The sequence below is a fragment of the Mytilus edulis genome, chromosome 8 (assembly GCF_963676685.1).
Source record: "Mytilus edulis chromosome 8, xbMytEdul2.2, whole genome shotgun sequence".
NCBI classification, from domain to species: Eukaryota; Metazoa; Mollusca; class Bivalvia; order Mytilida; family Mytilidae; genus Mytilus; species Mytilus edulis.
In genome coordinates, this window is record NC_092351.1 from 16,077,266 (window position 1) to 16,093,249 (window position 15,984).

The 15,984-nt window shown below is 33.1% G+C and overlaps 1 protein-coding gene across 2 annotated transcripts in view; it reads right to left on the minus strand.

Moving 5' to 3' along the window:
* Nucleotides 1–15,984, minus strand: part of LOC139484933 (cyclic nucleotide-binding domain-containing protein 2-like) — a 36,713-nt gene that overhangs the window by 4,598 nt on the left and 16,131 nt on the right. Inside the window, exons 10-12 of one of the 2 annotated variants that reach the window (XM_071268979.1) lie at nucleotides 9,956–10,057; nucleotides 9,374–9,517; nucleotides 6,945–7,128 (exon numbers count right to left, since the gene is read on the minus strand). The exons of the other annotated variant lie outside the window; for it this stretch is intronic. Of the exons in view, the coding sequence (XP_071125080.1) occupies nucleotides 6,997–7,128; nucleotides 9,374–9,517; nucleotides 9,956–10,057 (378 nt within the window). The 3' untranslated portion in view covers nucleotides 6,945–6,996. Of the gene's footprint in view, nucleotides 1–6,944; nucleotides 7,129–9,373; nucleotides 9,518–9,955; nucleotides 10,058–15,984 lie in introns of those variants that run through there. 2 annotated transcript variants of the gene reach the window in all.

The window sequence follows — 15,984 nt, forward strand, 5'->3', positions numbered from 1 at the left end:
CATGTGTTTCCCTCAGTTTTAGTTTGTAACCCGGATTGGTTTTCTATCAATCGATTTATGACTGTCGAACAGCGGTATACTTCGGTTGCCTTTATTCATTAATTCATTAAAACCTTTTTCATTATTTTTTTCACTGTAACTGCTATAAATTAAAACATATATTTCTATTTTATAATTGCGTTTAATTAAATGTGGTAAATAGTATTCAAATAATTTTATTTTTACTTTCATTGGTAATTATGTGTAATTTCTATTAATCGTCCTTCATTTTTATTTTACAAACAAAATGTTAATACTCGAGTGTTCTTTTAAAGTTTATTTGACATTTAAATCGTTTGAAACAGTTACGTATTGCCATCTTTCAAAGCGATTGCTTAATTAGACACTCAGACACATTATTGATGAAATACCAGTAATCGTCAGGAATACATAGTTATTTTCAAATATTATTTCCGATACATACAGCATCTAAGTGCTCGTGTGCGACTTAAACGGTATATTTTTAGACATTTGAGTAAACAAGCACATAATGGTTAAACAGAAATAGATGGGAAAATATAAACATTTAGTAACCGACCAGAAAGCGGTAACATTAAGGAAATAAAGGTGTAAAATATCGAAAAATAATCATAAATTGGTGTGTTGAGTACTAAAGTTTATCTGTTGGTCTTTTCTAGCCGTGAGATTTTCAGAACTTATGAGTAAGAATCTCCCTCTGGTATCTTTCGGATCTTTTGTAGAACTTTTTTTATCGTAACGAAAACTTCAAATTGCATAAGTATTATTTGCTGCCTGATTCAGAATTGTTCTGCAATCTAGCGGGTTTTTTGCTGTTTTTTTTTTTTTGTTGTTTTATTTTGTTATCCGATAACTAGTGAACTAAGCCTAAATATTTAAGAGATACGGCGAGGTTTTTATATTTTGCTTTATTGTTCTGATAGTGTTCATGTTTGTACTCTTAACCAAAGCTTAACGAAATCAAACAAAAACTCTGTGCTGAACGGAAAATACTTCTTGTGTCGAACCTTTTCAATAAATTGATTAAACTTATTAAAATATCTTTGTTGTTTTCTTTCGCTATTAGAGTCATTGTCAAAGGGCCCGAGTGCTACATGCAAACGTTTTCAAATGTTGACCATGACAATGCTACTTTACATCAAACTTACTATAATTTCGTGAAGAATTTATGTTCTTGAAGTTATAGAGGGAAAACTGGAGTGGAAAGTATGCGGAAATCGTTCAAATATTGTGTGATTGATGGCTAGAAATCACAACTAATCATGTATTTCAAGTTCCATACGGAAACTTTGTCAATCGAATAAAACTTTGAAGTCGAAGTGTTTATTCAAGATAACCCCATGCAACTTGAATGCATATAATCAAAATTGGAACATATATGCAAAACATAAGAAGATAATGTTTAACCACATCTATGATTACTCATTTACTACAAGTACACTGTCCAAGGACGTTTATTCAGTTATATTGGTATTGCAACAAAAATGTCCAAGATATGGAGAGTTTGAGCTATCACAAATATGTCCAAACCCACCTTTCCCAACTTGAGAACATGTGGTTCAGTGTTTGTTGTTGATTCTTGTCGGTCGTATTTATTTTTTCCTCAAAGATTTTGTTATAAATAAGACTGACAGTTTCTCAAATGAATTGTTCCATATTTATTATGACGGGCCCTTTTATAGCCGACTATACGGTATAGGTTTTTCTCACTGTTGAAGGTCGCATGGTTGCCTGCAGTTATTGCTTGTATCCACTTAATTTGAACTTTGGTGGTAGTTGTCTCATTGATAATTATACATATCCTTATTGTTATATTAAATGATTTTTATAAAATATAACTGCCGTTTTGTTGAAGTGACGTTTGACACCTGCTATCGGAATTTGTGAATAGTTTTTACTCAGATCGCTATTCACACATTGAATCCTTACATGAGTGCAAACGTACACATATGTTTTCAGTATAAACAATTAAAAGAGGGACGAAAGATACCAAAGGGACAGTCAAACTCATAAATCTAAAACAAACTGACAACGCCATGGCCAAAAATGAAAAAGACAAACAGAAAAACAATAGTACACATGACACAACATAGAAAACTAAAGAATAAACAACACGAACCCCACCAAAAACTAGGGGTGATCTCAGGTGCTCCGGAAGGGTAAGCAGATCCTGCTCCACATGCGGCACCCGTCGTGTTGCTTATGTGATTACAAATCCGGTAAATAGTCTAATTCGGTAGGTCAAATTCATGAAAGGGAAGGGGATTGTAGTTACGACGTGAGGAACATATCCGATATCATTTGTGAAATGGTTATTCCATAACGGTCAACCAACTCGTGATGGCGTCCGTAAAATTTACGAAGGGATGATTTCAACTTCACCATTTGGAACTCTTGATTTAATAGCTTCCTTGTGAGCAGTAACCCTCTATCAAAAAAATCATGATAGGAAATGCAAGCACGGGAATATCGTATCAATTGAGAGATATATACCCCGTATGCAGGTGCTGCTGGAATGTTGCTACTTAGAAATGGAAAGTTCACAATTGGAAAGCTGAAATCATCTCTTTTGTCGTAAAGTTTTGTCTTCAACCGACCCTCATTGTCAATTTCTAGATGTAAGTCAAGATATGAAGCTGACTTAACTGTATCTGTAGTATCCTTTATCTCCAATTCGATGGGATAGATGCGTTCCACATAGTCACCAAATTTTGAATTGTTTAGTGAAAGAACGTCATCTATATAGCGGAAAGTAGAGTTAAAGGATATTGCTAACTTCTTATCTTTCTTCCTAAGAAGTTCCTGCATGAAGTCAGCCTCATAATAATATAGAAACAAGTCAGCAAGTAGAGGGGCACAGTTTGTTCCCATTGGTATGCCGACAGTCTGTTGAAAAACACGTCCTCCGAACGTAACAAATATGTTGTCAATCAAGAAATCAAGCATCTTGATAATATCGGTTTCAGAGAATTTTTTGTTTGAATCAGAGTGATTCTTTACAAAGTAGGATTTATCCCTCCCTAAGACAAGATACTTGTATCTACGTTGGCCATTCTTTTTTATGAAGCAAAGTAATACCAACTCTTTTAATTTGTCTTTAAGTTTGGAATGTGGAATACTTGTGTAAAGAGTAGAGAAGTCAAATGTTTTAATACTGTTACAAGATGAAAGAGAGTTAGATTGTATGTACTCTAAAAGATCTTTGGAATTTTTAAGTATCCACATCTGATTCACGCCACCTCTAGAATAGGCAGTTTCACAATAACTTTGAAGCCCGTCTTTGATTGCTGATAAAATGGATGTTAATAATTTAGAAAGAGGTTTTGTGGAGCACTTGGAAGACCCAGCAATATACCGCTGTTTGTAAGGACACTTATGTAGTTTAGGTATCCAATACAGTGATGGAAGATCAAGTTCTTCATCTTTGGTTGAAATACCAAAGGAACAAAGAACAGACCTATGATTATCCAGGATTTCCTCTTTGGTAAGTGTCGTGAGGGTATATGTTGAGTTTCCAAGTGAATTGTCTATACCTAATTCGTTTATCAAGCAATTAATGTAATGACTTTTACAGACAAAAACGATGTTATTTGGGGCTTTGTCTGCGGGGACAACAACATATTTATCATGGAGGTCGGATAGGTGTTTAGCAACATTTGGGTCTTTAAAAATTGACGTAGCATGGGCATTGATGGACCCATTCAGTTTCTTAATTCTGATTTGTATTAAGGACCTCACTGCCTTTATCCATTCGGATAGAGTGTCTACGTCTTCCTTCTCGCGCTTAGCCCATTGCCTGGCATAATCCTCGACTGAATCCATTAAAATTTTAAAGTTGTATTTCCAATTGATGGATTTAGGCTCACGATATTTCGGACCTTTCGATAACACGTTTCGTAGAGAAGTGTTATTAACAATGTTAAGGTCACCGGTAATAACGTGGCCAGCGGGATTATATGTGAATTGGGAACTAGCACAAGTGCAATCAGGAGGTTTAGACTTGAAGTCGTCAATATCGAGATCCTGCAAAACGCGTTTGTAATTGAAAATTTTAGTTGCAATAGGTTTGGTATAGGTATAAGAAATTATTGGTACAGACTGGTCTTTAAAATAAGGAGGTATTTTCGATTGAACTAATTTATGATGAAGGATATTGCCAAGGTTGACGCCATCGAGACCTTTGTTGGCAAAGGAAAGATTTAGAAAATATCTTTTCTCTTTTTCATCTTTTCCAATGCGAACTGGCTTGAAAAGTCTGTGACTTGCAATATCCGAAATTATAGCTTGAAGTTTGTATTGGTTTGAATGAGGGTTTGTAACAGTGGATTCCAAACATAAATTGAACAGAGAATGAAGTTTTGAAAGGGGTAATGAATAAAGTTTCGTGCGAATGTGATGAATACCTAACGGTTTTTGTATGAATGGCAGCAAGTCATTAATAGAGACATCATGCAGAGAGGGTGATGTATAATGACGATGACCATGACTGCGTCTACGTCGAGGAGTCGAGTTGAAAATATTCATCACATTCACCGAGTTACACGAAGGACTAGATAGAATACCTATACCATCAATTTTGTCATTGCAGCCATACGGTGTTGCAGTTCCCAATTGTCTAATCCAGTAGTCTTCTTTTTGTCTACGGAGAGTCGTTGAAAGATTAGGATTGTTAGAGCTATGGTATATCTTTTCGATAATGCGAACTGTCATAGAAACGATGGAATGATCGGGCTGATTGAAATGCTGGTATAGAATGTCGTTAGCATTGAGGTTAATGTCTGATCTATGACCGCACATCCGTTTGTTTAGCCTTCCTTTCGTTTCACCGACGTATACCAATCCGCAAAGGTTGCACTCTAATCCGTAAACGACATTAATCGATTTACAATTCAGATCATCGTAACTTCTGGTAAAATATGACTTCTTGGTCAAATTGCTAGTGAATTCAGCATCTGTAATTAAAATAGCACAAGTTTTGCAGCCTTTGGTCTCACATTTTGAAATGCGACAGTGTTGTACTGTGTCATCAAAAACCAAAATGTCTTTAAGGAGAACTGAACATGGCTGTATATGTGTAATGTTGCTGCTGTCACTAGGACGATGATCTGAATGAGTCGTGTTTGGGATATTTGTCATGTCTGGTGATGAGGGGACACCTGCCGTATCAGACGACACCGTGTCCATGGTGACGTCTGTTTCGGACCTTTTTATACTGGGCGACGTCCGAGCCAGTTTCCTGTTAGTTCTTCGTAAGTTCATGCAATTGTAGTTTTGCTACTGGGCGGATGATGTCCTCGGGGACAAAATGTCCACCAGCAGAGACATCGACCCAGTGGTAATAAAAGAGGGACGAAAGATACCAAAGGGACAGTCAAACTCATAAATCTAAAACAAACTGACAACGCCATGGCCATTAAACATACATCTTGTTAATCCTATTTTCGATAATTTCTTATCAGAAATGCACAAGCCTAGGAACTTAATGAACTGTTAAGATTAACCGATATCTTAGGACGTTCCTTTGACCAACCTTACCTAGGGTAGGTATTTTTAAATAGATTGTGAAATTAACATTATGATAAGTTGTTAGTCATTTTTGAAAGAGATGTCGTAGAATGGTTGTAAAAAAAATCTTAATAAATCATGTAATATTTGTACCTTATAAAAAGGTCGTATTCAAGTTCTTTATCTTTGTTCGAAATTCGAGCATGACATATTATTATTTAGGATTTCCTGTAAGTGTCGGTGGGTACTAAGTGCATGGTAAAAATAGAACTCATCTAACCACGTCCATTACATGATATGCATGTACAACAATAGTGTATGTAAGTCAACTGTTGCAACCACATTTATGTCATGGAGGATTTAATGGTGTATAGAAATAAGTAAAAAAAATTCTATCATACTTGGCATCTCTTCTAAACAATAAATCGTTCGAATATTTGTCTTGTTCATCGTTTGCTATTCGTCTTATAATCCATGACATTTACAATTTTGTCAAAATCATATACAACAAGCCAATTACAAAGAATAAAAGAATAAAAGAATAAATTGACACTCACAAAAAGACGTAAAGTAAGCAAGTCCACCAAACGCTACACAGAAAACTTAAGATAAACAAAACACAGGACCTTTTCATAACCGGGAATGAATCCATCTATTATGGAAGTTTAACTACTTGCCTAGTGACACCATCGTAATTTGTTTTTAAATTCATCAATATTAAGGTAACTTATTATATCAGAATGGTAGGTGTACCTTTACAAAGTTGCACTCTATGATATCTTTTTCAACACTAAACCTCTCACTTATACATAACTTATGTCTACTGAATTTTGACATTTGTAATGAAAATAGGTACATTTTTTTGTATTTGAAACACCCCCGATACCGCAAGACTAAAAAATATTAGAAACAACATATACAGCAAAAAGACAGCAAAAGGACGACAAAATAATTGCTAAAATATTGATATATATATATAAGAGAACATTTCCATGCTGGTCAATCAAAATCATGAAGGCGTCAATACACATGTCAAAGGGATGACTTTCCCTGATGATTTCGTATCTTGTACATGTTTTAAGGACGCCGTCGTTGGTAGCAACCGTTTATAAGAAAAGTATAATAAAGTACTCATGCTCTAGAATACCTTTTCAATTGATAGCTACGTGTATTAACCTCATTGTAAGTTTGAATTATTGCGAAAGAAAATTGTAAATTTATCTTCAAATCAATTTCCGATATAGTGTGGACACTACCAAGGTCACTTGTGACATGGTTACCATGACCTTTGAAACATTTGTAAATTAGTAAATACAAATGTAAGATTGATTGTTGGTTGCTTTAAGTTTATTAAGAATAAATAAGAAGTGGACAGGTTATTCAGGTCAGTTTTATCCGTTAATGCATTTGAATTAATGTGCTCATGTCTTTTTAGCTAAATTGATTATTATGGTCAGAAATGTTAAACAATGATCAAACCAAACAGTCATTTCGTATTTTGTTGTTAAACACTTGATTATTTATTGTCAGTGTTTTATATGCCAACCAGTTTGTAGTGTCCTGTAGTTTCTGTTGAAGATGCTCTTCCGAAGGTAGGGGTTGTATCTAAAATAAAATAAAACTATAGTGTAAGAAATACATTATTCAAACAATCAATAATTAAAACAGGAAAACAAACCCGGAGTAAGCATTTCATATATTATTCGATAGTTTGATATGATGAAAATAATATGCCTACCATGTTAAAAGACTAGATAATTAAATGAAAAAAACATTTTTGAGTTTAAAGCATATATACACCGTTTTAAACATGTAAATGTACATTACCATTGTTTAATTTTTTTATTTTGTTTTTCTATTTTTAGTTTTGTTTAAAACACAATTCTGATTGTTAATTCTACTTTCACATTGACATTAACTTATTAATAAGAGCGCCCAATTCCAATGCTATATTTGAGGGCATCAGAGTTATCTGCAAGGTTTATAGTGAAGTTACACAAAATGAAGTGTTTCATTTGTTCTCGGATAATTTTAATCACACATGTATTGTTTGACAAACATATACGGTAATCTGATTTCTAACTCAGGACGCATATTTTGACAATTAAGATGTTTCCGTAGTCAGCACTTCGGTGTTGACACGAATATCAATTATATGGTCATTTTATAAATTTTCTGTTTACAAAACTTTGAATTTTTCGAAAAACTAAGGATTTTCTTACCCCAGGAGTGGATTACCTTAGCTGTATTTGGCACAACTTTTTTGGAATTTTGAGTCCTCAATGCTCTTCAACTTTGTATTTGTTTGGCTTTTTAACTATTTTGATCTGAGCGTCACTGATGAGTCTTATGTAGACGAAACGCGCGTCTGGCGTATAAAATTATAATCCTGGTACTTTTGATAACTATTTACCCCACTGGGTCAATGCCACTGCTGGTGGACGTTTCGTCCCCGAGGGTATCACCAGCCCAGTAGTCAGCACTTCGGTGTTGACATGAATATCAATTATATGGTCATTTTATAAATTTTCTGTTTATAAAAATTTGAATTTTTCGAAAAACTAAGGATTTTCTTACCCCAGGAGTAGATTACCTTAGCTGTATTTCGCACAACTTTTTGGAATTTTGGGTCCTCAATGCTCTTCAACTTTGTATTTGTTTGGCTTTTTAACTATTTTGATCTGAGCGTCACTGGTGAGTCTTATGTAGACGAAACGCGCGTCTGGCGTATAAAATTATAATCCTGGTACTTTTGATAACTATTTACCCCACTGGGTCGATGCCACTGCTGGTGGACGTTTCGTCTCCGAGGGTATCACCAGCCCAGTAGTCAGCACTTCGGTGTTGACATGAATTTCAATTATATGGTCATTTTATAAATTTTCTGTTTACAAAACTTTGAATTTTTCGAAAAACTAAGGATTTTCTTACCCCAGGAGAAGATTACCTTAGCTGTATTTGTCACAACTTTTTGGAATTTTGGGTCCTCAATGCTCTTCAACTTTGTATTTGTTTGGTTTTTTTTTTTAACTATTTTGATCTGAGCGTCACTGATGAGTCATATGTAGACGAAACGCGCGTCTGGCGTATAAAACTATAATCCTGGTACTTTTGATAACTATTTCGAAAGTGGTGCTCAGTGCCAAACTATTTGATCACACCGAACCTGATATAAGATGCTTTATTGACTCGATAATCTCTTCAAGTAAACATCTACTAATTAACTCATTTGTTCTGTTGTTTTGGCAAGAGGGACCTTGGCTATGAGTAACACTTTTAAATATGTTACCAATAAAACAGTTTATCGTCGTACCAGAATTAATCACGGTTTTTTTGGAGAGGTTCATATTTCTTTAATCTCAGTTGTGTGAGTAGTATAATTTGGCATTCTTTTTAACTAATGATTTTGATCGTCGCCTTGCTATTTATATTTAACTGTCTTATGTGTCAATATATAACACATTGTAAAATTATATGTACTTAGTTATCAGTAAGGATAAAAACAATGTACTGTTTGCAAGGATCAAAACCCACCAACATATTTATAGTTTTAATTAAATACATGCATACTTACAGCGTAGATGTATATTATGTTGAAATAAACACGTTTTTAAAAAATAAAAATTTAGAAATTTTTATCTGATAAATGAATCATTTATATTTTGATATATGAAAAGTATCTACGGAAGTAATGCGTTACACAGTTACAACACATATTCGATCAAATCATGGCAAAGGAACAGAAACTCGTTGTATATATAAATATATCAAGTTGTCGTTCTTTCTATATATGTCATTAAAAAGTAAGCAATTTTAAATATATATATTTTAGAAATATCATTTGACTTACGTTGTTTCGAAGTTTCTTCACTTCATCGTCAGTGAGATGTTGCATTAAAAATTTCTTGCTAATAAGTATACACTCTGCTCCATCAGATACCAATGTTGTGCTTGTGGTTTTTGCAAACTTTCCAAAAGCTATATGTTCTAAACCCTAAGATAAAATCAAGTTTGTTATTAATTGTTTCAAAAGATTCAAATAACACTGTTCTATCATTTTTGGTCATCCTTTGCATAGTATAACCAATTCGACTAGATTTAATCGTACAAGCGTCAAAGATCAAGTCAATACTGAATTTCTGTTTCAAGTGATATACATTCAATTCGTGAAATGATAACATGTACACATATAAATAAGATGTTATATTTGATTTTCGAAACACGTTAAAAAAAAGTCATAAAATATAAAAGCTTCTTTATTTGACTTCTAATTCTATGGTTGTTAAGGTTTCATAATAAATGTGCTTTGGTCAAGGAATATCCAATCAAGTTTCAAATAAATCTGTTTCACTTGAATGGTTTATATCTAAATACTACCCATAGTGACATGAACATGAGAAGAGCTTTGCGATACTTTCCTAGGAGTACTTACATATACATCCCTTGGTCCTAAAGTCTGTATATGAACAAAAACACTTGTGTATCGAGCAGAAGCAGAACTGCAAGCGCTCTCATTTTTGTGATGATTCAGATTCTGAAATAATCATCGATTGATATATTGTATTAGCCAGGAACGTTTTCCTAATTATTACAAAGCATCATATTTACATAACAGTTAGTAAAATTGAAAGAATGAATCTATTCTTATCCATGAAAACCAACAGCAGATAAGATAGGATTGTTTATGTATTAAAGAGGGCTCACAGATGCCAAAGGCACATTCAGACAAAAAACTGACAACGCCATAACTGAAAAGATAAAGACAAACACAATACAAAACCATAGAAAATTGAAGTCTGAGCAACATGGGTCCCACCAAAATATTGGGGTAATCTCAAGTGAGAGGTTAAATTTGGTAGGTCACAATCGCAGACGGAATTGTTATGAAGACAATTAGAACATTTTGGTCGGCATGTGAGAACCAAATATTCCATAACCGTCAACTAACTCATGACGGCGACTGTAAATTTTACAAAGATGATTTTTACTTCATCACATGAAATTCTTAGTTTGATTGCTTCATCGTGAGACAAAAGGTAAGCGTGAAAGGTAATAAGCCGGGGAAAATCATATCGACTGGGAGATACATAATTCGAAAGCAGTCGTTGGTGGAATGTTGCTACATAGAATTTGAAAACCACCGAAATTATCTTTTTTGTGAATGAACTTTGTTTACAACCAACTTTTATTGCAAATGTATAGATGTAAGCCAAGAGATGAAGCAGACTTAACTGTATCTGTTTTATCATTTATCTCAAGTTTGATGCGATAGATGAGTGTAACAAAGTCACCAATTTGTTGAGGTCAATATAGCGAAAAGTAGAGTTAAAGGATACTGCTATTTCGTTTCATACTTCCTATGAAATCCATGTAATGAGTCAACCTCATCTGAATAAAGAAACTAGTCGACAAGATCAGATAATTGGTTCTCATGTTCAATAAAATGTTTAATCATAGACATAATTTGAACTTCGATCACTGAAATATATAACTAATACAAGTTGTATTTTGTGGATAAATTTATAAAAAGAAACACCAAAGTTCGCATAATTTAAACGATTTGAGTTCGCGTAAATGTTCTTATCTCGTAATTAAGTTGGTTTACAGTATGTTCAAGTTAGATTTTTCGATGAAAGTTGTGCATATCATAGCCATGCTTACAAATAAAGGCAACAGTAGTATACCGCTCTTCGAAACTCATAAATCGATTGAGAAAAAAACAAATCCGGGTTACAAACTAAAACTGAGGGAAATGCATCACACATAAGAGGAGAACAGCGACACAACAGAAACACAACAAAATGTAACACACACAGAAACAAACTATAAAATAAAAATGGCCATTTTCCTGACTTGGTACAGGACATTTTAAGGAAAAATGGTGGATTGAACCTGGTTTTGTGGCATGCCAAACCTCCAGTTTTAATAGCAATGTTAAATATAACATTAAAATGTCAACATTACATGACAGGACTACAATACAAATAAATTGGAGAACATATAAGACAGAGAAACACACGAATAATAGCTAACAAAAGGTACCAGGTTTAAAATTTAATACGCCAGACCTGCGTTTCGTCAACACAAGACTAACCAGTTACGCTCAGATGAAAACAGTTCGAAAGCCAAAACAAGTACAAAATTGAAGATCACTGAGGACCAAAGGTTCTCAAAAGTTGTGCCCGAAACGGCTAGATTTTTCTGCCTGGGTTACGAACATCCTTATTATTTAGAATAATTATACTTTTGCAAACAGTAAATTTTATAAAATGACTATATAATACATATACATGATGAAATCGAAGTGGTGACTAACTACAGAATAAAAACGGATACATTACAAAAAACAACTTAATCCAGCGAATAAAAATACACAGCCGAGTTAGCAAAAGCCTCAACGCACAAAGTGACGTCACATTTGAAATTCTATAAAAAAACACGAAGTGACGTTACATTTGAATTTTCTAAAAATATATCCCAAAATTAAGATAGAATTAGGATTGATTTAAGATAAGATTTGTAATACTGATATTACATTTATTAATAACAATAAAAATTACAATACTTATTAATATCAAATTGTGGTAGTAATTAGATAATTAAATGTATTATCTAGCTATGTCGCTGTTTCTTCTGAATCAAACTGTAAACCAAATATATCGTATATATTGCAATGAATCAAACTAAAATCTAATAAATGAAGGGAATGATTAATTATATTTACCATAACACATGAATATGACAGAAAACACGTTTAGACATTTGACAAAATCCGGTGAGAATAACAAATATAACTGCAACCTAAATACATGAATTTGGGATAGAAAAGTACAGTGACACGTCTTAAAGCAATGCGAATTCACACTCAACAAAACAGTCACAATCGGAAGTAAGTCACGTTCTGTAATTAAAATATCAGACGACATAATGACAAACCACAATCTAACACGTGGTAAAAATGTCCTTGGTTAGTTTGGACTAAGACACATCGTATGAATCAACCAATTCGTGATGGTGTCCGTAAAATTAACGGAGTGTCATTTCTAATCTGTCCTCCTCATAACTTTGTTGGAGCAGTTTCTGCGTAAGGAGCACACACCTGTATATGAAGTTCGTATCGTGTGAACAAACATGAGAATAACGTATCAATTGAGATATGTAAACACCGTACGAAGGGTAGAGGGTATGCTACTGCTAAGAAATAGGAAATTGATAATTGTGAAGTTGAAATCGTCCCGTTTATCATAGATTTTCGTGTGAAGTCGTCCATCTGTGTCAATATTGAGGAAAAGATCAAGGTATGAAGCAGTCCTTCTAGTATCAGTGGTATCCTTAATTTCAAGTTCACTGGGATATATGAGATGTAAGTATTGGCTAAAATATGGGTTATTCAATGATAGAACATCATCAATATATCGGAAAGTAAAATTGAAGAATTTCGTAAGGATCCTTTTATTTTTATTAAGGGGTGCACAATTACTACCCATTGGAATACCGACTGTCTGTTGAAATATAAATCCTCCAAACTCAACAAATATATATGTAGGGATACCAGTAGTTCTATTCATTCTGAGCTCTGTTGTGAAACATTGCAAATAATGATTTTTACATATGAAGACAAAATTATTGTTGTTATGTAAAGAGAATAAAGCATCCACAACATCCGGATTTTTTTTTAAGTGTTAGTAACTCTTGTGCTCATATTGCATCGTAATTTTTGAATGGGCTTCTGAATGCATGATTGAATAGCTTTGATCCATTCAGACAAAGTGTCCAGTTCTGGTTCGTCTGGTTCGCGCTTTACCTATTTTCTTGCATAGTCCTCAACTGCATCCATGTGTAACTTGAAGATCTGTTTTCCATTCATGGGATTGGAAATTCTATATTTTTTTCCCTTGGGTAACAACTCTCTTAGTTGTTCATTGGTAGCGATAATAAGGTCACCAGTAATAACATGACCAGCTGGACTATAATTGTTTTGTGACGATGCACAATCAGGAGACTTAGATTTCACATCTTTGACCACTAAAACTCTCTTGTTGTTGAAAATCTTTGATGCAATAGACTTGGTGTAAGTATGAGACAAAACAGGTGTAGCTTTTTGTACAGATTTTTGATGGAAAATATTGCTAATATTTACAGCATCTTAACCTTTATTGGCGAATTCTACCTTAGAAAAATTACGTGGATGTAGTTGACACTGGTTTGAATAGTCTATGATTGGCAATGTCCATGATAATTGCAACTAATCTATACAAAACAGAACGGGAATCAGTAACGGAAGTATTTTGGATATTTTTACAAAATCGTTATGCTAATATTAAGAATTTCATAAACAGTACCAATGTGACTACTATATATATATAATCAATTCTACATGTATAATTTCCCTTCAGTGATGCTCGATGCCAAAATAAAATCATTAGCATAAACAAAACAGTTGCTGAACTGATCAAACCAATAAGGAATAAGCTATCCTTGGCTACAACTTTCTATAAATATAAAAGGCAAAATACAGAAATATGTACTCCAAAGTTCCGTTTTCTCTTAAATTTAAAAACTGAAAATAAAATAGAGTTTGCTGAATTGAACTTTAAAACTTTCGCAAAAATATAACGTTTACACCATTATGAGCAGGATACATTTAGGTTCTTTTTCACGTGGGATGGTTTCGACTAGTTAAATCTTTTCTTATATATATTCTTTATTCTTTGAATGCGATTTTATCCTAAACATAAATAACAGATTCCATTCCTAAAAAACGAAAAACAAATATATAAAAATAAGGTATTGTATAATAAAAGTTTAACCAGTTTAGCGCCTTGAAGACATACAGTTTCCTAACTAATCAGTCTCTTTCTAGCATGTAGACAAAGAAGCATCATTAATGAGTTTCCAGTTTTCACATATCTGAAAAGTCTGATTATTTTTTAAATGCCAAAAGCCTTTTCTTTCCTTTAAAGAAGGCTTTCAACTGATAGGTTTTATTTGTAAAAGTGATTAATATACAAGTTTCTCTTTATAGATTTATAAGGAAAAACAAGAAAAATAACAAAAAATTATCCACAAATCAGTTCAAGGAAATCTTTCGTGAAAGGCGTAATTGTTGCAAATTTTTTGTTTCATTTTAAATAGCTGATATTTGTATAAATCACGGGTTCTTATCTACTCAAACTAAGGCTTTTCTACCTCAGGCATAGATTAACTTAGCTGGATTTGGCAAAACTTTTAGGAATTTTGGTCCTCAATGCTCTTCAACTTCGTACTATATTTGGCCTTTTTAACTTTTTTGGATTCGAGCGTCACTGGTGAGTCTTTTGTAGACGAAACGCGCGTCTGACGTATATACAAATTTTAGTCCTGGTATCTATGATGGGTTTATTTATATTCAATTAATTTTGATATCAAATACAGCAATACATGTTTATTATCATGATCGCATACATTTTGTACCGTTGTTTACGAAATATATTTCCGTTAAGTATTGTAAAAAGTACATGTTTCGGAAGCATTTTTCTCCCTTTTTGATTTAGAGGATTTATTTATGAGCAGATGTGAATTTAAGTTTTTAGATTTAATAGCGCCTCTTTTTTATACAGAAGTTGTATCTGCTTGGAAACGATTCAAGTGTAGTTTCATCCCTTTAAATGCATTTCATGTTAGATAAGAATTTATTTGATTCAATCCGTTTTTCAAAATTGATAGAAGGAGTAAGTACATATCTTGGTACATGAAAGGCATAAGGTTCATCAATAATATTGTAGGTGATAAATGAGAATGTTTGTCTCATGACGCTATTTACAAAAAATATAACCTGAATGTTACTTTTGTAGACATTCTATCAATTAAGCTTGCTATACCACGTGACTGGAAAGATTTGTTATTACAACAACACATATCACCTTACAGCAACTCATTTGGATTTGTTTTTCAGCATGAGAATAAAAAAATGTCTATCAGTACATAATTTGCTAAAAATGCATATTCACTTTTTATCGATCGGGGAAGTGTTTCTCCTATTTCACAACAAAGTTGGAAAGAAATTTTTAGTATAGAAATTAGTGACGAAAAATGGAAAAATATTTATTTTCTAGCTTGTACTATAGAAAGCAAACTCAATTTAGCTTTCCAATATAAAATGTTGCACAGAAAAGTCTCACATAATTATCTTCTTGAAAAATATAAACTTTCCTTAACTAATGAATGGGCAAGTTGTAAAGAAATAGAAACTATAGAGCATAAAAATTTTGAATGTACAGAAATAAAACAATTTGGAGAGAATTTTCTAAATTGTGGTATTTAGTTTTTGGAGTAAAAATATTTTTGAATAAAGACAGTGTGATTTTTGGTTACATCGAATTCTGATAACTTAGTTTTAAATTATTGTATTCTACAGGCAACGTATTACATTAATTATGTAAAGAACACACAATTAGACAGACTGTTAATATATGTGCAAGC